The 24,207-nt window shown below is 34.2% G+C and overlaps 1 protein-coding gene across 7 annotated transcripts in view; it reads left to right on the top strand.

The window, feature by feature from the left end:
- Positions 1-24,207, top strand: part of VPS13A (vacuolar protein sorting 13 homolog A) — a 105,859-nt gene that overhangs the window by 52,269 nt on the left and 29,383 nt on the right. For 5 of the 7 annotated variants that reach the window (XR_003916137.1, XM_029962919.1, XM_029962921.1 and 2 more), the window contains exons 36-54: positions 523-647; positions 1,483-1,652; positions 2,237-2,457; positions 3,630-3,862; positions 6,397-6,489; positions 6,989-7,345; positions 8,087-8,188; positions 9,515-9,673; positions 9,792-10,053; positions 11,553-11,713; positions 12,805-12,908; positions 14,200-14,494; positions 15,629-16,024; positions 16,792-16,896; positions 16,997-17,143; positions 20,390-20,428; positions 21,426-21,554; positions 22,223-22,356; positions 23,865-23,994. Coding sequence is in view for 6 of the 7 variants with exons in the window: in XM_029962919.1 (XP_029818779.1) it covers positions 523-647; positions 1,483-1,652; positions 2,237-2,457; positions 3,630-3,862; positions 6,397-6,489; positions 6,989-7,345; positions 8,087-8,188; positions 9,515-9,673; positions 9,792-10,053; positions 11,553-11,713; positions 12,805-12,908; positions 14,200-14,494; positions 15,629-16,024; positions 16,792-16,896; positions 16,997-17,143; positions 20,390-20,428; positions 21,426-21,554; positions 22,223-22,356; positions 23,865-23,994 (3,362 nt within the window). In the remaining variant the exon portion in view is untranslated. The remainder of the gene's footprint in view (positions 1-522; positions 648-1,482; positions 1,653-2,236; positions 2,458-3,629; positions 3,863-6,396; positions 6,490-6,988; positions 7,346-8,086; positions 8,189-9,514; positions 9,674-9,791; positions 10,054-11,552; positions 11,714-12,804; positions 12,909-14,199; positions 14,495-15,628; positions 16,025-16,791; positions 16,897-16,996; positions 17,144-20,389; positions 20,429-21,425; positions 21,555-22,222; positions 22,357-23,864; positions 23,995-24,207) is intronic. The other 2 variants (XM_029962920.1, XM_029962924.1) reach the window with 1 other exon arrangement.

A 24,207-nucleotide genomic window follows, 5' to 3' on the forward strand; every position in this document is an offset into this window, starting at 1 on the left:
GCTGTTCAGATTTAGATCTATTTGTCTTGTCATAGTTATGGCACCCCTAAAAGTTCAATACATGTCATTACACATAGATTTTCAGCACATACTAAATAAAAAGGCAAAGTTAAGAAAAGCAGCTTTCGTTGAATTCCTGTATTAAATGTGAAAAACAGCAAAAATGTGGCAGATGAACAAATGAAGATGAAAGTAAGTTTGTATTCTTTGTAACATTCTGGCAAGGAGTACCATACTACACTAAGGGACATTGTATATTTATGTCTTAAAGATGGTAAAAATCACATGTAGAATATATAAGGGGAGTGTTTTATATTCTCAAATGTTGTGTGATTTTGTGAAAAGTAATTACAGAAAGCATGATAAACAAATCCTAAGTGAGGATGGATTTACATGTGGAAGAAAAGGGAAATTGTTGTCTTCATGGTCATTAGTGAGGATGTTTTGTTTTGTTTTGTTTTTTTCCTTGTTTGCAGCCAGGTAATTTTCTTTAGTGTTAACTGTTTTTCTGATTTCTGAAAGGTGTAACTGTTGTGACATCAGCTGTTGTGGAATTGCATTCACCTGTACAAATAAAAACAACACTAAAACTGGACTTCAAATTCGACTCTCTGACTTTAGTGTTGTATAGTCCAAATTCAAAACAGGTAAATATTATTTTGGTTACTAAGAGAAAGCAACAGCTTTAAGGTTGCTTGGAGTCCTGGAAATTCTGAACAAGAATAGTTTAATTTATGAGGAGAGAAAGTGTTTTCTAGCAATAGTAACAAATGTGATGGAAATGATAAACAGCTATTTTAGCTAAATCACTTCGCAGATACTACAGGAAAGAGAATAACCGACATAATATCTGTCATCTTCTGTGATCTGAATAAAAATCTGATGGAAATTTATCTTAGTTTAAAATACAGTTTGGGAAGAAAAAAATGCAGAGGAACACAGCCTATACATTAGTTACACATACACAGACACACAAATAATTTTTGGTTTTTTTGTGGAGAGAGATTTTGAATTTGTATTTACAGTAGGAATGCATTTATATTCATCTTGGTTTAAATTTACAGCAGATTTCTGACAAAAGGTAATATTTTATTGTAGACTTATTGGATATTATTTTAGATTATGAACATTTTCCAGTGTCTGGTTAAACACTGCATAGTCATAAGAGACAAAATTTAATTCTTAATTGACATCTTTGCATATACTATGTGTTCTTACATACAAATAAACCAAAATTGCATTACTTTCTTGTAAACATTGTCTCTCTCTCACTGATGTAAGCTCGCTTTAGAAAGATGATAGAAGGATAAAGCTTTCTTTAAGTTTTCTCTGTATTTTATTTGTTGTGGTTGTCTTTTGAATGAGTAGTGGACTCATTTAATATATTATTTTTGGAAATTTTATTAGAATAAAACTGTATATCACACCAGTATATTATTTTCCCTACCTGTAATGAAGTCTACAAACATTTGATTTAAACAGGTTACCAGTTTGGATCAGAGAGATGACCTTTTGAAGCTTGCAGAGCTTAAATTAGTTTTGATGTCAGCTGCTCTGAAAATGTTATCAGATGGCTCAATGAATGCTTCAGTCAAACTGACAAATTGTACATTAGATGATAAAAGACAGTCAATCCAGAAGGCTACACCAAGGTCTGTGATTTGACATGGATTACTGTTTACTGGAGTTTGACAAATAGTTAAAAATGTTCCATTTTATTAGTATTCTGTTAAAACTGCTGTTGTTTTAGCGTACCTGTTACTGTAGACTTACATGTCTTACTTGGTTTTTGTTCCACATATCTTTGTGAGAGACCAATATAAATGCTAATAAATGAATAAATGAAATAAATCAAACTGTCAATATGAAATTAATAAATATACATTGAAAAATTTTTGCTTTCTGCTTTAATGAACTTTTAAGACTAGGATTATTTTTCTTGAGTAGTAACAAATGTCAGTGTAGTACTTTTGATATGTGAACAAGGAATTATGATGATTTGATTTGCTAAAGCTATCAACACCCTTAGTTATCAGTGTATGAGAGTCCAGTTAGTTTTAAAGTTATATAAAATTTATGTTAATGCTTTTATTGGTCATGTTTTAAAATTATTGGTATTACTTTTTAAATTCACTCTTGTTAATGTATTGCAGCTAGATGAGAATCTTGCATGTTTTTCAGTATTTGTGGCTGGTTTTTTATTATCTCATTAAATACCACCTTAATTGTCTTTCAGAATGGTGGAAATGAAACATGGATTTGAAAAGAAAGTTATGGTGGATATAAGCTACAAACAGGGGAGAGATGGCACTGTTCTTGATGTGATTGTTCAAGAGATATACCTTTGTGCAAGCATGGAGTTTCTACTTACTGTAGCAGATATATTTCTAAAGGCTAATGCAGAAAGTGCTGCTGCACAGAGAAATCTCAAACAGACATTACCTTTAAAGGACCAAGGTATATACTGGGAATAGTTTAAAATCTGAATTTAAATATCCACGTAATTTTGGCATTGTAATACTATTTAAAAAAATACAATACTCCTTTTATGTTATTTCCTGTGTTTATGTGTATTGAACAGCTTCTTGTAACTGTGTTGCTTTCTTTGCCTCATGGAAATAGGTTCCTGACCTTTGGTCTTTATTTCCAAATGAAACCTTGTCTTACCAGACAAAGGAATACTTAAAGATGCATGTTTAAAATGAAATAAAATAAAATGGAAAAGGACAGTTACAGCTGGCATTCTTTAGGCTTGTTTTCTTTTGTTTATAAGGATGATTATCACTGTCATCATTTTCATCCTTCTGAAGAGTGATGGACCATATTATATTAGGCTTACACATGAAATCAGCCTGCCTGATACTGCTGCCTAGAAATGTCATTTCACTTGTCCACTGATGCGCATTTCTCCCTACATCAGAAGACAGGCTTTTAGGTTGAGTATCTGATATCAAAAATTAGAGCATAAGAGGAGGAAGTAGGCTTTTTTATGCTTCCAGGCCTCAGGTAGTTTGCAGCAGGTGGGCCAAGCAAGTCCCTGTTTATTTTGGTTTTGCTTTACTGTGCCCTAAGTATCTTGGTTGTGTCCATCTCAGCCAGGTCTGTTGTGATTATTTGATGATGATGAAAATCTAAACAGGTAAGGAAGTTTTATATGAAAGTATATTGTTATTGCAAATGGTTACATCAAGCATCAGTAAGTGCTGCATTATTATCCCATGGAAAATGTGGTTTTCCTACTCCAGAGAGTAAAAAATGTGCCCAACACTTTCGTAGTTGGCTGATGTAGGTATTGAATAAAACTGATATTCAATATCAGCTAATTGTCAGCTGATTATTGTCAGAGACTTTAACAGTGCTGATACTGTTAAAGTCCTTTTGATTTTAACAAAGACGTTTTGTGGAGTCTTTTTTTGTATCTGAAAGTAACTAGATATTTAATGGTTTTGTGCCTCCAGCAAAGATCTTAGAAATCCCAGCCAGTTGCAGGGATCTACAGATTTGCTGACACCAGTTATGTTAGATCTTATCACTAAATCTTTAAAACTTCCACATAAGTTAAAAAGAGATGCAAATGATTAAAATTTAATCTTTGAACAATTAAACTAATGTAATTTATGTTTTTGAAGCACCTGTGCAGCCTGTATCTACAATGGAGATGAACATTGTTATTAAAAATCCAGAGATTGTGTTTGTGGCTGATTTAACAAGAAGTGATGCTCCTGCATTGGTGGCTACAACACAGTGTGAAGTCTTCATTAAAAATAGCCCTGAAAAGTACAACATGACAGCTGCTGTTAAAGACATACAAATGAAAGCATGCCCATTTATTCCAGAAAAAAGGAATGGGAACATTACTACGGTGAGTTTACAAACATCCAGTGTGTATCTAAAAGATGCTGTGTAACTTATACAAGCTAAAATACAAGTTATTTCTGAAACCTTCGTTGTTAAAATGTATACCACAGATAGATGAGTAAAATTTTGTGGCTAACATTTTGTTGATTTTATTCTGTTTTTTTCTGATATGCCTAAAACATCATCTTTGTCTTGTGGTGTTGATGTTTGCTTTGTATGACAAGCTAAATTGAAGAGCCTCAAGGAGTAAAATGTTAATTATATCTCATATCCTGTGTAAGCCAAATAAATAGAATTTTATAAGTTTGCACTATTTCAAATGCAGTATAGTAAATCTGGAATACTTTCAGTCTTTCAGTCTGAAAGTTTGCATCAAGTAGTTATGAAAGAGAATGACAGGGTCACAGAGAGAATGGGAAGTACATATTATGAAATAGTTTAATTGTGATATGCTGTTCATAAATTCCTTTGTATTAAGGAATTATCTGTTATAATTGAAGCTGCGTGTTTACATTTTAGCAACAGAATCAGACTTGTTAGTTACTGACCAGGTGGAATTGCATTGACTCCTGGAGCTTCTTACAGCTTTTCTGCCTGTACAGCGGAATGTACCTCAGTTAACTCTGTGATGATATTGTTGCATCAGAGAAAAAATTAAAATTGACAGTATATCCAACTGTTAGCCATTACTCAGACCACTGATGAATTTGTGAGTCTTTTTCAGCTCTCTGTTAATGCTTGCTTACTTATGGAGTTAACACTGAAAAGACTAAAGCTATAAGTACAGAGGACTGGGACTCATTTTCAGGTAGAGTCGTAGCAGCTGAGTTAACTCCCTAGGTAGAAGTCTTTAGTTGCACTGATATGTTAATCTAGTCATTGAGAAAGAGATGCACTTCCATTGATAGCAACAACACAATGCCACATCACTTGATTTCCATTTCCGTAGCTGGCAAATGTGGCATAAATATGGCTTTCTTTGTACAAAGCAATTGGAAGGCTTCACACCAAGCTTTCCCTCTTACAGGAATATCTTCTTCCAGAACCTCATCTCAGACTGTAGAAACAGAGAAAAAGACCTGTATCTGACAGGATGCTTGTGCTATAGATAGGGAAAAAACTTCAGAGGACACTAGTTTAAATACTTAAACAGTACCTTCCTTGAAAGATTCAGAATGTTCTTGAGTGGAATACTTAAAAAAAAAACCAAAAACTTTCACTGCAGGTAGCCACATAACCACTGTTTTGAAAACATGCATGTAAGCCAACTTATGAACTCAGGCTTTCTGTAAACAATCCAGTCTGGGAAAGTAATCAGAGGATTAGAGATTCCATGGCTGCCTTTGGTCAAGAAAGGAAAGAAACTAAGTGATATCAGGTTATGTGAAGATTACAAGATTGCTGAAGGGTGGTGTTGATAGTAAGATTTTATATTGCCTATACTTAAGGAAAACATCAGATTGGATGAGTTCATCCTTCTGATAACAGAATCATCAAGGTTGGAAGAGACCTTCAAGATTATCTAGTCCAACCATCAACCAAGCACCACCACAGTCACCCTTAAACCATATCCCTTAGTGCCACATCCAGATGCCAAATAGGTTTCCCCAGACAGACAGGAAACTAGCTTTTGGATATAGAATAGCACAAGTGATGAGATTGTTTCTATGCATTTCTTACATGTGCATTGCTTTAAAGAGGAATATGTTATTTTTCATTCCTGTCTGTAACAAAGAATAAGAAAAAATGTAATTAAAAAACGTAATTCGAGCAAGAGAGTATAAAATAATATTATGGACAACAAATTCTGTTAGCTCAAACTCACTTGGGAAAAGTGTGGTAGAACTGATTCAGGGTGTTTCTACGCCACCGGTGCCTGATTCAGATACAGGCTGATGTCACAGAAGACTGCAAAAATCAGTATGGTTTGAAATTACAGTTTTTGAAAGACTTACCTTCTCAGGTAGGGATTTGAGAGCAAATTTTCATGTCAATACAGTGTCAGTAGAGTCTAACTATATCTAAGTGCTCTGTTAATCACATAGCACTGTGATTTTGCTTATAGAGTTACCTTAGATTTGGTAAAATTCGGCAAGTAAAAGCATGCAGGGACTGATTGCAAAATAAAGCTGGAATTGGGATTCAAACAGTTATATGTTTATCCAGGAATACTGTATCTGTGTTGTTGATGTGTTGCTCTTAACTGAAAATGTGGTTCTCCTCAAAACTCAAAGGCATGATGGTGCAGTGTATTTGAAGACATCTGCAGACTTTACCTAAGGAGTAGAGTTACTGAAGTGTAATGCTTTTTACTGTAGCTGACATTTGAATCTTTAATGATTGAGAATGGCTGAGGTGATGCTTCTGGATACTTCTTTTTTTTTTCTTCATATTGTTAGTGTTCAGATTGCTCTTAATTTTGAAGAACCAAATAATGGTAACTTTTCCTTTCGGTACTTATATGTATTACTTTAAAGTATATGTTTTTTCAGATTTTTTTTTTCACTATTTAACATGTGTTTTTACTCTTTTGTATAGGTATTACAGCCTTGTGACTTCTTCTTTGAAATGAAACAGTCAGGTACTAATCCACAGAGAGCTGATCTAATGATTAAATCTCTAACGTTAAAAGTAGGTAGACCTTAATTGTGATTTTACTTTTCTGCTATTTCCTGCTCAGCAGCCTATGAAGTTGCTTTTGGCACATGTTTCTTAAAAAAAATAAAATCTGGAATGCCTGATGTGGGGAATTATTTCTGTTCTTCATCAGGTCACCTACCTGTTTAGCATGCCAAAACAAATAAAATTGAAATTGAATAATTGTGTCACTGTGCTTCGCAGCTGGAATCTGTGTTTTATAAAATGACCTGATGTGGAGATACAAGTTTTGAAGTGTTCAGATAGATCATTGGATGACGCAGTTTAGAAAGCTTCCATCTGGAAAGAAGGCAGGGGTTGACAATCTGAACAGATTGAACTATAGCTTGTGGAAGGGAATGCATTTTCAAACAAGAGTCATGTAGAAAATAGAAGTGTTTTGTTAGTGTAACATATTCGTTATACTTTTGTGTCTGGAAGCAGCTGTTTCTGTACTAGCTTCTCATTTCCAATTATTCCAATTTTTTTGTAGGTTTCACCAATAATCATAAACACAGTAATTACTATTACATCAGCCCTTTATCAAACTGCAGAAACAACAGAAGAAGAGATTAGTCAAATTCCTCCAGACTTGTGGAATAAGAAAGATATAAAAAATCTAAACATGTGGTTTCTTGAAGAGACAAATGAAAATGAAGATAAAAACACAACCACTGAACTAGTTCCCACAGGAGAGTCATTGAAAATTAAAATAGAATCTGTTTTTCTAACACTTGAAGCTGGAGTTGGGCACAGAACTGTACCAATGCTTCTTGCCAAATCCTCATTTGTTGGAGAAGTCAAGAACTGGAGTACTCTAATCAACCTACGTTCTTGTCTTGAGCTAGAGGTGAGGAATTCTACAATAAAAAAAAGTTTTCTGAACATGCTAGCCCTATTATCTAAATGCTATATACATGTTATTTAGACAAGAAAAGTAAAATAACCCATATATTTAATGACTAAATTCCTGCAGATAAGTGTTGTGGGACCATGATGGGAATGACATTTTAAGACAGTTAAATTAAAATGAAAATCTAATATATTAGCTGTAATGCATTAATGGCACAGTAAGTGGTGTTATACCATCTCGCATTTACAGTTTTTACAAGTTCTCAAAAATCTGTTGCATCAGTACTAAATGTTGGAGTAACAACTGGCTAAAATTCTCTGATAATCTTCACTTAAGATTACAGTAGAATATATTCTTATGTAGTTTCTATAGTGGTACCAGTATTCTTCATAAAACATCCAAACTGGCTCATATTTGGAAATTAGTGACGTAAAGTCCAGTGATTGTTGTAGGTAGATTCTTCCTTATTTACAGTGCTTTTGACTTCCAGTGCCTACAGTTTAGGCCAGCATTATACTGAAAGTGATGCACCTTTTATTTGGAACTGGGTTTTTGCAGTAGAGACTTATCTGCCTCATTTATTTCTCTAATGCATTTGTTTCAGCTTATGGTGGGAGCTGAAAGTGCACTCTGATTATGAATCTTGTATGTTACCAAAATAATTAATATACTTCTAAATGAGAATTTTTGATTAAACAGTTGTATGTAAATTCCTAATTGACTTCTGCATTTTGATAGGTACACTATTTTAATGAGATGTTTGGGGTGTGGGAACCTTTGCTTGAACCGTTAGAAGTTGAGAAGACTGATTTATTCAAGCCATGGATTCTTGAAATCAAGGTATAGTTTCCAAAGCTGAACTTGAATCTTCCATTTCAATCCCTTAGAAAAAACAAATGCTCTGTGCCTTTCATTGCTGAGACTAATCTAACAATTTTATTCCTTCTTGTTGGTTACTTAGACTTTTTTTCCTGATTGGTGAATAAAACCAGCTCTTGTACAAAGGAAGATCCAGACTCACATATCTGTTAAATATTGTCTTTCAGGTGGTGAGATCTGATTCCAGTTGCACTAGATAATCATAATGGCTGGTTTGTCTGCTAGGCCATATGCAAATGGTGCATTCAGGGACCTTGGAAAGACAAACTATTCCTCTTGTTTCACAGTAGTATGTGTAGCAGAAATGTATTTGAGGAATTGATACCTGTTGACTAGCACAAAGTGTATTATAGGAGTAGTGCACTTACCACTTCATTTTCGTCTTTCATGGAAATAGTTTCTGGATTCAAAATAAATAAGACTTTATCTAAGGACAGAAGGTATCTTTTGTTTTTCTTCCTTCTGTCTTAACTGTTTTATTTCATTGCTTTCTGATTTTTTTCAAAACCTTTCAAGTATTTTTAACCTGAGAGATTGCCTAGGATGGAAAACCCACCCTTTTCCTAGGACTGTCATCATCAAACAAATTTCTACAGTAATGGCCTCAGAAGGATAAAGGTTATGGACTGAGATGTTGCAGTTAAGAAATTGCTATTAAAAATATTCCCAAGAATTTTCCAGGAAGATATGAGACCTAGTGCAGGAGAAAGGTAGAAGCTAGTGACTCAAACCTCATGTCTTCTTGCCCAGATGTGAAATATAACATTTGAAAACACATAATTTCCAAAAACGTTGAAGGCTAGAAAAATGTATTCCATTAGATTTTTATTTTTTCCTTCAACCAAATGAAAACATACAAAATAAGTATTTGATTTGGGAACATATAAAGACTAAATTTGGAGTTATTGTTTTAAGATGAGGAAATAAATTGTGTAAGGTTTTACACTGTGTTATTCGATATGTTAAGTTGAATGTTATCACACAGTATTTACTGGATACATTAGTAGTTAGTATTTAAGTGTATTTTCTTTAATTTTGAATAATCATAAATGTAGCTACTATTACTGAAATTTCATTGACATCCAGAATATATCTTTTGTCTCTTGTCTTATTTATTCTCCCCCTCTTTTGCTTTTATTTACAAATAAAAATATGAACAAAAAAAAAAAGAGAGAGAACCGTGGCAGGACATAGTAATGGGAAAGGGAGAGATAGAGAGACTTGACGTGAAACTTGCTTATATAGAATGAGTGGTTAGATAAGAATTATTTAAAAATATCCTTTCAGATGAAAAAGGCAAAAAAAGTGCTGCTTGAATCAGATGATGAAGATGAAGAAAACTACAAAGTTCCAGAATATAAAACTGTAATAAATGTTTCCTCAAAAGACCAGCTCAACATTACACTATCCAAGTGTGGACTGCAAATGTTGAGTAACTTGGGCACGGTAAGAAAGATTTCTTAACTATGCCATGTTAGAATTGCTAAATGAATGTTTTCAGAGATCATCTTGATGAAGTCTTATTCAGTGCGTTTATGTTTTGTATTTCTTTTTTGCTTCCTAGGCATTTGCTGAAGCAGCTAGTCAAACTTCAGACATCTTCAAAAAAGACCGAGCACCGTTTGTAATAATAAATTCTTTAGGACTTCCCATAATGGTCTTGCCTAGTGATGCCTTTAGTGTCCTTGATGTTGAATTTGGAGCAAAAATATTTCATTTAAAAGATGGAGAGAATTTAAATATGGAATTTGTTAGAACTAAGAATGAAAGTGACCAGTTCACAGCGATGACAACACTGAGTAGCAAGAGATTTTACATTCAAATCTGTAAGTTACAAAGTTCATACATCTTCTGTTTTTGTAAACACTACATCATGCGTAATACTGTGTCTTATACAGGTCAATAAATATTGGAGGACTCCATAATGTGAAAGCAGTGTTTCTTTGGGTTCTAGATGTGTGGCAGTATTTGAAATCTCACTTTAGTCTTTGAGGCTAGAAGTTATATGTATCATGCTCATTAATTTTTGCAGCATAAGTTTTCTACCATGATAAATTATTTAGGTAAGTAAGTGATATAGTTTGAAGCTGGCTCCCTGCCAAGTCTCCAAATCCTACCACAAGAAGTCCCCCCCTGCCCCCCCAAACCTCAGGGAGAAGAGGGAGAAAACAACCAAGAAAACCCGAAACGAGAGAGAGACAGCTAAAGTGATATATATAAATATGTATAAATATATTTACGCTTATGTTACAGTTATATACGATTGAAATATATACAATTTCACAAGGGAAAGGGAAGGGGGAAGGGAATAAGGAACAAAACCAAAATAAAATATATATATATCCCGATTAGTAGCCCACTATCTAACAACTAAAAGAGTTAGCAAAGAAATAGCTCACTACTCTCCTTGGGACAAGCGAGAGTCTCTCTGGAACGATCGCCGGGAACCTCTGTCTCCCAAGGTCGACAAGGCCTTACCAGGCCTCGCTCCCCAACACGGCAGACTCAACAGCAGGGAACCTGCACCTCCAAGCCGCTGGAAGGAAAGAGAGTGAAGGCCTCTCCTCCTTTCTTCTTATAATCTGGCTTACGTAAAAATCATAGGGAATACTGGGTAAATCTGGGCACTTCCTTGGTTACAAACTGGTCACCAAGGAAGGCCTAGGCCAAACTACCACACTAACCTTTATTGCAATCAAATATTTTTGTTTGCATTTATTTATTATTGCAGAATTAAGCTGCTCAAAATAATTTATTTTTTTTTTTGTAGAATTCTGAGCCCTGTATATTTACGTGCTTATAGAAGTTACTCTTAAGGGCGATGTTCTTAAGAAAAGATTGTTTTAAATAGTTTTAAGCAAACCAGAGTTAAAGCTAAAATTAAAATTTAACTATTTTTAATGGTGTATGTGTTAACAATTTAAATTGATTTATTTTAACAATTAACAATTTTTCAAACTTGACCATACAATGTGTTAGTTGAATTGTTTTTGCAATATAAGAGCTGTACCTTTGTAATAAGCCATTACATCTTGTAAACATTTCTTATGAAGCATTAGCTTTATTTGCAGTAGCAAAACCTACTTAAATATTCGAGTGATGGAGTCATTTACTCCTTCTCCTGTTGTAAAAAAAAGAATCTTTGCTGTTTCTGTAGTAACACTGCAAGATCAGCATATTAAGAGTGGTGATTTTCCTTTTTCATCTGATTTTTTTCTTGTTAGATCAAATGACACAGAGAATTCTGTTGAATGCACATTTTTGTCCTTCAAGTGTATTTTTATGCTCATTTTGAGTGTTTCATGTCTTATCTTGTAAATCCTAGGTCCGCATAATCATTCTACTGTGGAAAAGATTCCATTGACAAAAGTGGGTCGATGTATTTACAGAGTGAGACACGAGGAATCAGGTGTTGAAAGGTCCATTGTCTGCCAAATTGACACTGTTGAAGGAAGCAAGATGATAACTATACGTTCTCCTATTCAGGTTGTTATATATCCATACATTTTAAATTCACACTTACTTTAATTTTTTTAATGAATGAAAATGACCCTGTAGTCTTTAAATAAAAATTAGCAGAAGCTGTTTTAAAAATGTACCTGGATGGTTCATATAACTTTGGTTTGTGTATTATAAAGTAGTTTAGAAGAGATTTTCAAGGAGAAAAGCTTTTTCAAAGTGACAGACAGGGGTTGAATGGGGGTGGAAATCGAACAGATTTTCGATCAGGGTAATTAATCAGTAACGTTTCCTAATACTGGCACTAATTTCAGTCTTGTATAAGTGATCAACTTCTTTTAGCCTTATTGTGGTTCCACAAGCTTATCCTTCAATCAGATTATTTTGTTTTCTTCATCCTGTACCATTGATACATTAATTTTAAATTTAGTATGTTGTCAGCTGAAAAGCAAGATCTCTGAGCATATTGAATAGTATTTTTTGATAGACATTATATGGCTTACAGATACAGGGATGATTCAGATATTAGTGTTCTATAGCGATGGTGTTCCTGTTATATTTCAGTTGCTTTTTTTGCTTGAAGTGGTTTACAGCTTAATTCATGACCAGATTCACTGTTTGATTCTTCCCTAATTTTTTTTCCAAGAGCTAATAATGTCATTAAATTAACTCTGAAATAAATAAATAATAATGTTTGCAAAGAAGAGAATTACATGCCCTCAAATGATAATTGACATTGATGATTTAACCTTAAACATTTGCCTTCCCATGTGTTTTCTGCCATATGGATTTTTTTAACCCACATACCTTTGTATCTATTACATTTTTAGGAGACTGTTCTTTGGAAACTTATCATAGAGTCCAGATTTACTTGTCTTTGGTTTTTCAGGGTCTTATGTTTCTCCTTGAAAAGCATTTTACACTTAATATATTTATTTAATAAATAAAAGATAGCATTAAAATGCACAATTAGATAATTTAAAAAGATTTGCTGTTTTCAGAGACAGTTCTTCTGAAATGTGACCTCGAATGGTAGATGGGTAAGATGAAAAAATGAGAGAGCTCTCAAAATACTGCATCTTTCCTAATATATGTTGCTGGATTTTTATTTCACACAGATAAGGAATCATTTTTCAATCCCCTTAAATGTTTTTGAGGAAGGAAGATGCTTAGGGACTGCTTCACCAGGAAATGAATTCAACATACCCTTTTCCTCTTACAGGTACCTTATTGCATTGTTCCTTTATCGGCAAATATGTTTATACATTGTGAATTATTGAATCCATAGAATTATGCTAAAAAAATTTTTCTCTTTGCTACCTAATACTGGAATAATACTGTGCTATCATTATTGGGTAGGATCTTCTCAGGGCATCTAGTCTGAGTTAACCAGAATATTATTTCATTGTTGAATTGGAAATATTTTGAAATCCATTTTTCTGAACAAGTTAAATTAGCTAAGTTACTTTAAAAATCTGAGCTCAGGTGCTTCTGGATTTAATAATTTTGTGATTGTTATCCACACAGTACAGATTTTCTTCTTAGTCAGGTGATGTCTAATGAAGTAGTACAGCTTTTTTTGTTTGTTTTTCTGAAAAGTCTTCTTTTGATTTTTTGATTCTGAAGTAAAATATTGAAACTAATACACTTAAACTCTATTAAAGATGTAGATATTTGTCAATCTTAGAAAAACGTGGCTTACAGCATAGCTATACTATTAGCACATCCATTAACAACATAAAACAACAGTGAGTTTTCATTTACATTTTAACTGAACTGTCACCAAGTTTTAGGTAGGTAGGTTTACTTTGATGCAGATTTTTTTTATGATAACAGAGACTTTTCCCTTCTGTTTTCCTGCACATATTCTCCTTATTTTTTTCACAACTAAAGCCATGTATATTTTTCAGTACTTAAGTTACACTTTACTTAGATTCATTGATTTGTTAATATTTCTAACTATATTTCTTTTAATAAGTTTTAGTGACATTCTGATTCATTGCACAGATGAATTCCACTAGGCAGTAAGAAAATGTGTCCTAACAAAAAATCTTCAGTCAAGGAGCAGCTGTATTAGATTAAAGCTGTTGCCTTAAAAAAGCCATGTGTGTAAATAATCCATAAACTTGATGCTTTATGTGACTGAAAAGAAAGGCACTTTCTGCACATCTGTTATAAGAGTAAGTTGTTTATCCAGACCTTTTGCTTGGAACAGGAATAGAGAAGCACTTGTAAGGATATTCAGTAGCTTCTTCATAAGAATCTCCAACATGCCTTTCTTTGTAAAGGAAGAATTTGGTTGTATGGAACAAAAAACCCGTAGTGTTACAATAACATGAACTTTTGCGATCCAGTCCACCTTTTGATTCCTCCTTTAATCAAGATAAAGGCAGGGAAAGAATTACTGCTAGAAATTGTCCAAATAATACTAAAATGTTCCTGTTTCATAGTACTTTTTTATAATTGAAAAATTCAATCTCATATTGAGTATCTAAAAATGTTTTCATTTACAGATCCATATTGAGTTTGCAACCACTAGCCAATGAAAATGCAGTGAATGGAGAATATGATATGTGTGAAGGAATTACGTTTGATGACATCATAAAAAACGTTGACAGTTTGTTACAAAGGAAATGCCAGTCTGTGGGGTCAACTAACCACTCTCTTATCATCAGTATTGTTCCTGTAAAAGATTCATTGACATCTTCATGTGCAGAAGATCAATGGGATTTTCCATATGTTGTTCATTTATGGCCTTCTGTTCTTCTCCACAATCTTCTTCCTTATCTAATAACTTTTTCTGTAGAGGTAATTATTTAATGCTTGAATTTTTTGTGATGTTTCCCACCTATGATATGAAAGTTTACCAGCTGGGTGAAATGGAGATTAAAAGAGAGGGATTCTGTTAGAGTATTTGTGAACCAAGTTCAGAGATCTTATATGGGCAAGCCTTTCTGCAGAAAGGAAATATTACAGGAGTGTGAAATGTGGTGGTATTAAGTCATACTTCAGTTATATATGCAAAGTAAAACTTAACACTGTATAGGTTTGGGTCTGTGAGAGACTCACACTGTTGCGCAAGTGCAACTTAAGCCTAATTAAACAGTGTAGTTCTTCCTGTGAATTCTGACTGCCTCAAGTGACATAAGTGGATCAGCCTATTGGTAGCATTTTATGTGGTGTCACTGACTTTCAGCAGTAGCGTGCTTTTAACAATGTCTCACACCCCTGCCTTTTTGCCAGGTTTTGGCTAATGCCATACTTTAAATTCTTTCTAGATGAAATTGAACAGTTAGGTGACTAGTAGGCATTCATTCCAGTGCCAGATGAGAGCCAGTCTCGAGTAAAATACTTAAAACATGCAGTGTAGACATTGATTCCTCAGCACTAAACATTTCATTTTGTGGATCTGCTATGACTATGTCCCACTCCTTACTGATCAGGGTAATAGAAATATTGTTGGGAGACAGATTTTTTTCAGATGGTATTAATATTTAGTATTTGGACTCAAATAATAGAAACTAATAATAAAACTTTTGTCACAAATACACCATTACTAGAACTAGAGACTTTACCCTATTCCAAATGTATGGAAGTAACAGGCTCTTATTTGAATGTCTCTTAAAACTTTAAATTTAGTGAAGGAAATACTGTGTTGAGGAAACTGTCATTTAGGCATATTTGTGTGTTTGAATTTAATGACAGATGGTGTTAAATATAATGACCATGATGTACTGGGGTTCCCTTTGCAAAGTGTTGTATTAAGGTAGTTGTTTAAGAAAGTAACACAGTTAAATAGCATAAAAAGTATTTTAAAATTGTGCCTAAATAACTTGTATCTGAATTTTTAAAGCTAGCTAGAAAATAGAAGTTGATATGAATTTTACATGTGATTTCTTTAAGTGTACATTGCTCCATTGCTCAGTTTCTTTATTTTTAAAGGGTAATGGGAACAAATATGACACTCTACAAGAAGGAAGTTCAGCACAGATTCATAATGCAGTCTTGGATCAAACAAAACTAGATTTGCAGTTGCTTAACTATCTTGATCAAAATTGGAAGAGCGAGTACCATATAAAAAGCGATCTGCCTGATATCAGCTTCACGACATTTTACTGCATCACGGAGCTGGATAAGACTGAACTGGATATTGCTGTTCATGTGACCTACAGAACTGGGCAGATGGTTATAGCAATTCACAGTCCATACTGGATGGTTAATAAAACTGGTCGAATGTTGCAATACAAAGCTGATGGTATTCACCGCAAGCATCCTCCAGATTACAAAAAGCCACTCCTTTTTTCTTTCCAGCCTAAGAACTTCCTCCAAAATAACAAGGTATTGTGTTTTGCAAAACCTGGCAGCTCTGTACTACCTCATGTTGTTGTATGAAAGTATTTTTATACTTTGAAATTTATCTACACTATGCTGTGCTCTGTAGAGGGCATGAAACCTACATGATACTTCTGTCTAAAGAGAGTATTTTAAATGAGTGTCTTGTCAGATATGGTTAAGAAGTTTACATCTTTGAGAGAAATAAAATTCACTGAGAAGTGTTTCCTAAATAAAAGAATTTCTTTTATTCCATTTAAACTGCATCAGTAAAGTCCTTATTCCAAATAAGACATAGGCCTTGAGTAGGAAGTGTAACGGTGTGGTACTTGAAAAATCAATGTTTGCAGTGGTGGTAGGTAGATTAGTTCTGGGTTTGTAGAATGCTGAGGTTAAGATTCATTCACTATTTGCACTTGCTGTGAATTTTCTGATGCTGAAGATCACTGATGGATGAATGATATGAGAGAGATTACAAGAGTGTGTTGATTTACCTTTGAAGTTTTAGTTGTGATAAGTTTTGGAAAGGATCCTTATGTGGTTGCTTTCACTGGAATGCTGTACACTTATAATGCTTATTCCACATGACTTATAACTAAGCATGGTAGAAAATACATTTGTGAGATGATACTGGCACTTATGTCTTGACTTATCTATATAAACACCAGTATTTCCAGTATGCACTTATATTTATGTTTATCCATACTTTATATATAATTTTAAATGTTTCAGTGACTGTAAATTGAAAATAAATTCAGGGTGCTTCTTCACAGGTGCAGCTTAGGGTAACGGACAGTGAACTGTCTGATCATTTTTCACTGGACACTGTTGGAAGTCATGGTTCTGTGAAATGCAAGAGTCATAAGAAGGAATATCAAGTATGTTATATTTATCTTTCAAATTCATTATTTCCAGGAGATATGAATGAAGTAAGAAAAGACTAGTGTACTTCTTCTAACAGTGTCTTTCTTTCCACAGGTTGGTGTCACCATAAACAACAGCAGTTTTAATATTACTAGAATTGTAACTTTCACTCCATTTTTTATGATCTCAAATAGAAGTAAATATACTTTGGAAGTAGCTGAAGAAGGCAAGGAAAAGTGGATTCCCCTTGTTTTGCAACAGGTAAACTTATAAGGGAAGCTATTCCCAATTTTGTCTCTAAGGAAAAAAAGTTGGTTTGAACACTCACTGATAAAAAACATGAGCTATTATGCGTTCAGTGATAATGGCTGAATATATCATGCTTTTTTCAATAAATTATCCTTGTTCTATTACCATTTCTTAGTCTTGCATTGGGACATACTGTAAACCTGGTTTGCATTGTAATTGGAATTTTTTCTCTGTCACCTTGCATCATAAACAATGTCAGAAAAAAAACAGTACTGTTACTGTATTATATCTCTGCAGTGGCACTGAAACCTCTGTTCAGTTTAGCAGTGGTATGTGGTAGAGTATTTTAGCTGATCTGGTATACATCAAGCAACTTTATATGGGAAGAAATTCCCTCACGTGAATTAGTTCAGATAGCTCAAAATTCTTCTTCTGGAACTAGTCTCACTGATGGTTTTTAGTGCTCAGTACGTAGATCCCTCTAGAGAGGGATCCCTGGCCTCAAGGCCAAGTGTCATGAAAATGAGGTATAGACTGAAGCAGACTGGGTGTGCAGCTTGGCTGTTTGCACTACAGTATCACACAATTATGTTTTGTATGTGTGTTGAGTCTTGGAGCCATCATACCTTCCTCCAGAATGTGTAGGAAAGGCACTACCTGTTTGGGGTAGCGTTGGAGGTCTCTGAAAGCTGAAAGTGATCAGTACTGCTTTCTGGAAAAGAGTGACCTCTCCCTTCTTCCCAGCACCACCATGTTCACCACTAAACTATGTCCTCAAGTGCCACACCCACAGCACTTCCTGTGATGGTGATTCCACCACTTCCTGAGCAACCTGTTCCAGTGCCAAACCACCCTTTCAGTGAAGAAATTTTTCCTGATATCTGATATAAACCTCCCCTAGTGTAATTTTGAGACTGATTCCTCTGGTCCTGTTGCTTGGAGACCAACCCCCGCCTTGCTACAACCTCCTAGTTGAAGAGAGTGATAAGGTCCCCTCTGAGCCTCCTTTTCTCCAGACTAAACAATCCGAGCTCCCTCATCTGTTTCTTAAAGGATTGGTGTTCCAGACCCTTCACCAGATCCATTGCCCTTCTTTGGACACGCTCAAGCACCTCAATGTCACCATTGCAAATACTCCAGGTGGTTACTAAAAATGTTTGCAAACCAAAATGCAGAAGTTAAAAGAGCATTTTCAATCAAAATCTTAAGCAGATTTTTTGTTACATTTTTGGTACCTTCAACACACACTCCTTAAGTATGCCTCTTATCTTTGATGACATGGTCCTTAGAGATGTACCATTTAAATATCAGTATTTCAGTTAATGAATTTGTTACATTGTTCTATTGTGATTTTTGTTGAATGTACATAAAGATGTTTAGATCTTTAAATGTTGAAGACCATTCAACTTCCCATAACATTTATCATTTATCATTATTTTTTTCAAAAATAATGCTCTTACTCAAGAATAGACTGTTTGCCATAAGCCATTTTTTCTATTTCTTAATATTCTTATGTTCCTCTGAGCCAAGTGTTTGTTTGGCCTTACATAGTTTTTGTGTTTTTTACGTGCATGATTCCTCATCTAGTTCATTGACAGAGCTCTGAAATTGCAGTAGGTTCATGTGTAGTGGCATGGGCAACATGCCACTATATTCTTACTTATATTTTTTACTCTTAGAAAATATAGTCAGATGGTATTATTTCTTGGTGTTTTGTGGTTTATAGTTGATATAGAGTTGTTATTTGATTAAGCTGAATTATTTATAGGAACTTTTGAAATTTCTGCAAATACTATTCAAAGGTAATAGTTTTGAAAGTTGAAATACATTGCTACTTACATAACCTGTGTGTTTCTCGTGTCGACCCTTTTATTCATATGCCTATAGGATTTTCTAGTTTGTCTCACAAATCTCACTGTTTCTCAGGTGTTTCGTAAATGTACTAATTAATCATAATCTCTTTTCTGTTATAAAGTATCAAGGATAGGCTGTCAATTTTAGGATCACTCCTAATAACTTTTGAAAGATTAGATGTGGCAGTTTACCTAATGGAGCAGTAGAGGTCAATAGAAGAATCTGTATTCCCTTCTAAATCCTCTTTTCATATTGTGTTGATATTTTTCCCTTTGATAGGTAGTCTCTAGAAGTCCATGTTGTAACAAATAGGTCTGCCAGGGTTGTTCATTTGTAACTCAGTTGCTCAATCCAATGTCTCTTATTTCTTCTAAATCTAGGTAGCATCAAGCCATTATTGCTCTATCTTTGGGCATCCAGAACAGATTTCTAGGAACAGGTTTCCATCTGATCCTGAGATAGGAAACACTGCAATTTTGCTAACCTGAATTATTCTTTTAACTAATGCCTGTGATTTGTTTGAGTATTTCTCACATTACTCTTTTACGCTAGGTTGATCTTCAAAAAACCAAGCAACTTGTTGAAATGTTAATTCATATTTTGGTTTGCTCTTGTTCTTGCTCCCCCTATTCTATTTTTTGTCATTTTAAGTTAAGCAGAGTCCTTCGTGCTGCTTTTCTTTTTTTGTACACTCGTCTTTCTTAGTGACAGATTACCTGTCTTCTCAGAGGAAAAAGCAATCCTTTTGTAGAACCAGTCTCCTCTGGGACATGTTCCCTGTCTGGAAAACAGTAAATCTATCTAAAACTTCAGTCATTATTTTCAGAAAAATCCATTTGTTCTTCAAAAATTGCAGTAGAATTTGTTGGACAGCGATTAGTGTGCAATGGCTTGCCAAGGACCATCCTTTGAATTAGGAATAATGCAAGACAATTGATAAGCATATATCCTTAAAGAAAGAAAGAAGACATTGCTGAAGACTGTCATAACACCATTACTAAATATAAAGATCCTGATGCAAAATTGAGATTGTTGAATAAATATAATGTCTAGAGGAGCACTTATCACGTGTGTGGTAAAAGGCTTGAAAACAATATCATTGTGTCATGTTCTGTAGCTAATTAATTTTTCAATTCTCTGTGGTTGATTCTGTAACATCTTGTTTAGCCAATCCTTTATATGTATTTTGGTTTTGATTTTAAACTTTTATTTGCTTTTGGTGGATTCTCCTTGGATTTCCTCTGAGCTTCCTTAATTTCATGTTGAGACTTACTTGCTGTGTTTTATGCTAGGTTTACAACACAATTTAAATTTCCTTTGTCTGTGGGATACATATTGATATAAATAAAACACCATTGATCTTACCATTTAACTATATTTTTTCCTTTGTCTTTCTGCTTCCTGTGGTGTGAGAAACAATGGGAAAGGGAACTTAGTGGCATGGTAAGTTGGTGAACTAGTCTTTCACCACTGAAGATTTAGGTCTAGGATTCAGATGCAGTTGAATATGAACATCTCATTTCCTAAGCTACGTTGGAGAAAGATGCTTCTGAAATTTTGGATGCTGCACGTCAACAGTTTGAAATACAGGAAAACTGGTCTATCTAAACAGACTTTGGCTCTTGCCAGTTGAGAGTTAGTGTTAGTCATGTCTTCTTCCCTTGGCACGACTCTGTTAATTAGTTGGAAACTTTGCATTAGTTATAATTAGAACTTTTGTGTTCTCTGTCTCATGGTCATCTCCATTTAGTGAGTAAACTATTGAAGAGAGATTATCTGTGAGATTGTTAAATCCATAATTGCAGCGATTTCAGTTGTGAATGTGAATAGCAAAACATGCTCTCTGATTTAGCTACTTAATTCTTCATATTTTATTTATACATATTGTATACCCACATATATATGTGTGTATATGCACTTTTAAATATATGTGAAGCTTTTTAAAAGAACTGCTAGTTAGCTGATGTCCTGGGGAGAGTATTTATAGCCCTTTTTGTCATTCATTGTCACTGGAAGATTGATTTGTAATTTATACTTATTTGGAAACAGGTCTGTTAATGGACAAACAGTTTTACAGTTTTGTCTTTTTTTTTTTTTCAGATGAGCTTGGTATTTGCACTGTTGTAGCTATTTTATACTCTGGATTTTATATACTCTGTCCATTTTAAATGTACTTCTTCATGTGATTATGAAGTCTTACTGTTTCCACTTTTAGCTCCTTAACTCATCACTTTCTTCACTGTAGTTTGAATTATTTCTTGACTTCCTTTTAATTTATTGTGTTCAGATAAGTAATTACTTTTAGGGGTTTTAGTATAGTTTCTGATCCAAATCAATACACTTTTGGGTAAAATTTTAGTAGATGAACTTCGGGCTAAAGTGAATGCCATTTAACATGTAATTTGTTTTCTCACTTTAAAATTTCTGGGTTTTTTTCTAGTGCATTCCTTTTTGGCCTGAAAATGATGCCAACAAACTGCTTGTTAGAGTTGAAAATTCTGATCTCCCCCCAAAGAAGATAAATTTTGATCAGCAAGAAAACTGTCTCCTACTGCATTTAGACAACAAGGTAAAAATGGTTGCCTTTGCAAATTAGGTAAAACAGTATAAATCACTGTTTCATTTCCATTCTCAAAACTTTGTTTTCCCATACAATCAAGTATTGCAAAACCTTATCTGAGAAAAAGATTATGTTTATGTAAATGTATTCTTATGCTCTCTTTCCTGTGTGTGTACACACAGATATAAACAGGTTTTCTGTTTAAGTGCTTCTCTGGGAAGCAGTTCTATAGAAGCTGAAACACAGATTGTTTTGCAAGTATTGTCACTCTAGAAGTATTGTATAAGTTACTCTGAAAAGTAACTGACTCCACTAAATTTACTTTTATGTTGCAGGTAGTCTCATCTAGTAGTAGTTTTTAAATATGTGAGTGATTTTAGTAGTAGAATGTTTTTGAGGGCACTAATGCATATGATTGTATAAGGAAGGTTCCTCTACTACTAGCCTGAATTTTCACAGTACGGAACTTGTGCAGTTTTGATTACTAAGTGAAATACTTGTTAACTAGTAGTTAGATCAAGGAAATATTTTGAAGATAAGGTAAAATGGTTTGTTTGTTTTACTATTTGATGGTTTTATCTTACGAGAGTAAAAGTTTTTCAAAACATTTAAATTACATTTGGTTTCCTGGAAATCCATTCCATTGTTACTTACCTAGTAATTTTTACAACTGATAGCTTGGAGGAATTACAGTGGATGTTAACCTGACTGAACATTCTACAGTGATTACCTTTTCTGATTACCATGATGGCGCAGCTCCATTTCTGTTGATAAACCATACTAACGACGAAATTATTGAGTATGGACAAAGGTATGTATGAAGAGTTTTAGTATAGATGTCTGCATAGAGACATGTGAATTGTAACTTCATGTATTGTAAGCATGCCCATCACTTAAGAAACTTGTTTTTATCTCTTAAGAAACCTATTTTTTTAAAAAATGGCTGTCTAATTTTGTCAGAGCACCCAAAAATCTCTTGCTTGGTAAGTTGAAGGTAATGTATTGTTAGCAGTGTTATGTTGTGCTAGGTAGTTGTGCGAGTAAATAACCTATTTTGTGAGCTAAAGAAGCTCTCTGATGTCTTCTTGAATTTTGTGGCCTTGCTTTCTACATTCCTGGTGAGGGCAAAGAATTGCGTTTGGCTTTTCTGGACCTGTGTTGGTGCTGACTGTGCAGATTAAGTAAAAAGTGAGCTATGAATGCAGTGCTGACAAGAGTAAGCATACCTACAGGATTCTTCAACTGTTTCTTTTTAAAAGCCAAACAGTCTCTAGCTTTTTTCCCTTTCAGTCAGTCAGGGCAGTGTTGTTTAAAGATTTTTACTTGAAAAGTGGAAGACCTGCTGGTCAAATCCTGTTTGTTTCGTGTTTGTCTGAAAAATACAATTGTTTGCTTTGGCTTTTATCTGTAAAGAGTAGAAATTTTTATCTTTCTAGCTGAATTTTGGGCATCCTTATCATAAATTTAATGAGAATAGAGTAGCATATTTCAGTTGGAAGGGGCCTGCCGCGATCATGGTCCAACTGCCTGATCATTCTGGGCTGACCAAAAGTAAAAGCATGTTATTAAGGGCTTTGCTGAATGATGGGCTTGGGGCATTGACTCTAAAGGAAGCCTGTTCTTATGCATTTTACCATTCTTACAGTAAAGAAAAGCTTCCTAATGTCTAGTCTAAACCTCCCGTGGCACAGCTTTGAACCATTCCCATGTGTTCAATCACTGGATCCCAGCAAGAAGAGATCAGCACCTTTCCACTACCTCTCCTGGGGTAGCTCCCTTTTAGACATCAGTAGAAGACAAGTCTGCCAGTTTTTAACTGTATCTGAGGAGAAATGGATTTTAAAATATGTTTGCACAAAAATATCCAGATACTAAACACTGCACTTCTTTCTCTTCAGCAAATCATAGGGGGAAACCTTTCCTAAACAATGAATTTTGAACCCACATTTCTTATCTTGAAATATTAATGGTGGGCGACACAAATCCTGAGTTTTTCTTTCAGTGTTTAAGCTCTGCTGTCTGGAATTTTTTTCTACTTTATTTTTCCCCGTTAATCACAAGTGGGAAAGAAAATGAGTATTTAAAGTCTACTGTGTATATTTTTAAAATATATGTATGTATTTCGAAGTATAAATGCGTGTTTTTATAACTGTCCTGAGCATGGTTTTGTTCATGTTTTTTCATGTGTAATGCTATTTTTAGTTTTCATTTTCATTATTTGAAAATATAAATAAAATGTTCTTGTTGAAATGCTAGAATGCGAAGGTCATTAACACATAATATTCGTTGACATTTGAATTTAAAATTACTTTGTTCTAGCTCCCTTAGTGAATTGGAAGACTGCCTTCAGCCCAATAAGGCAGTACTGTATACTTGGGCAGACCCAGCAGGATCTAGGAAATTGACATGGAAATGTGGAAATAGAACCGAGGAAATTTCTCCAAAAGAGGTATGCTTATTATTGAAATCTCCTTTTAGTGGCGTCTAATTTATTGTCCTGTTCATCAGTGTATGTATGAAACTTCATATTTAATGAGTATGATTAGGAGTCTCATATATGAGTTTCAGACACAGAACAAGTACCAACACTGTATTTACCAGAGCTTGTGCCAGTAAGCATTGTCTTCAGTTGAAAAGTGTGTGTTTGTGTTAGCCTCTTGTA

The sequence above is a fragment of the Manacus vitellinus genome, unplaced genomic scaffold (assembly GCF_001715985.3).
Source record: "Manacus vitellinus isolate BGI_N305 unplaced genomic scaffold, ASM171598v3 scaffold_50_pilon, whole genome shotgun sequence".
Lineage (NCBI taxonomy): Eukaryota > Metazoa > Chordata > Aves > Passeriformes > Pipridae > Manacus > Manacus vitellinus.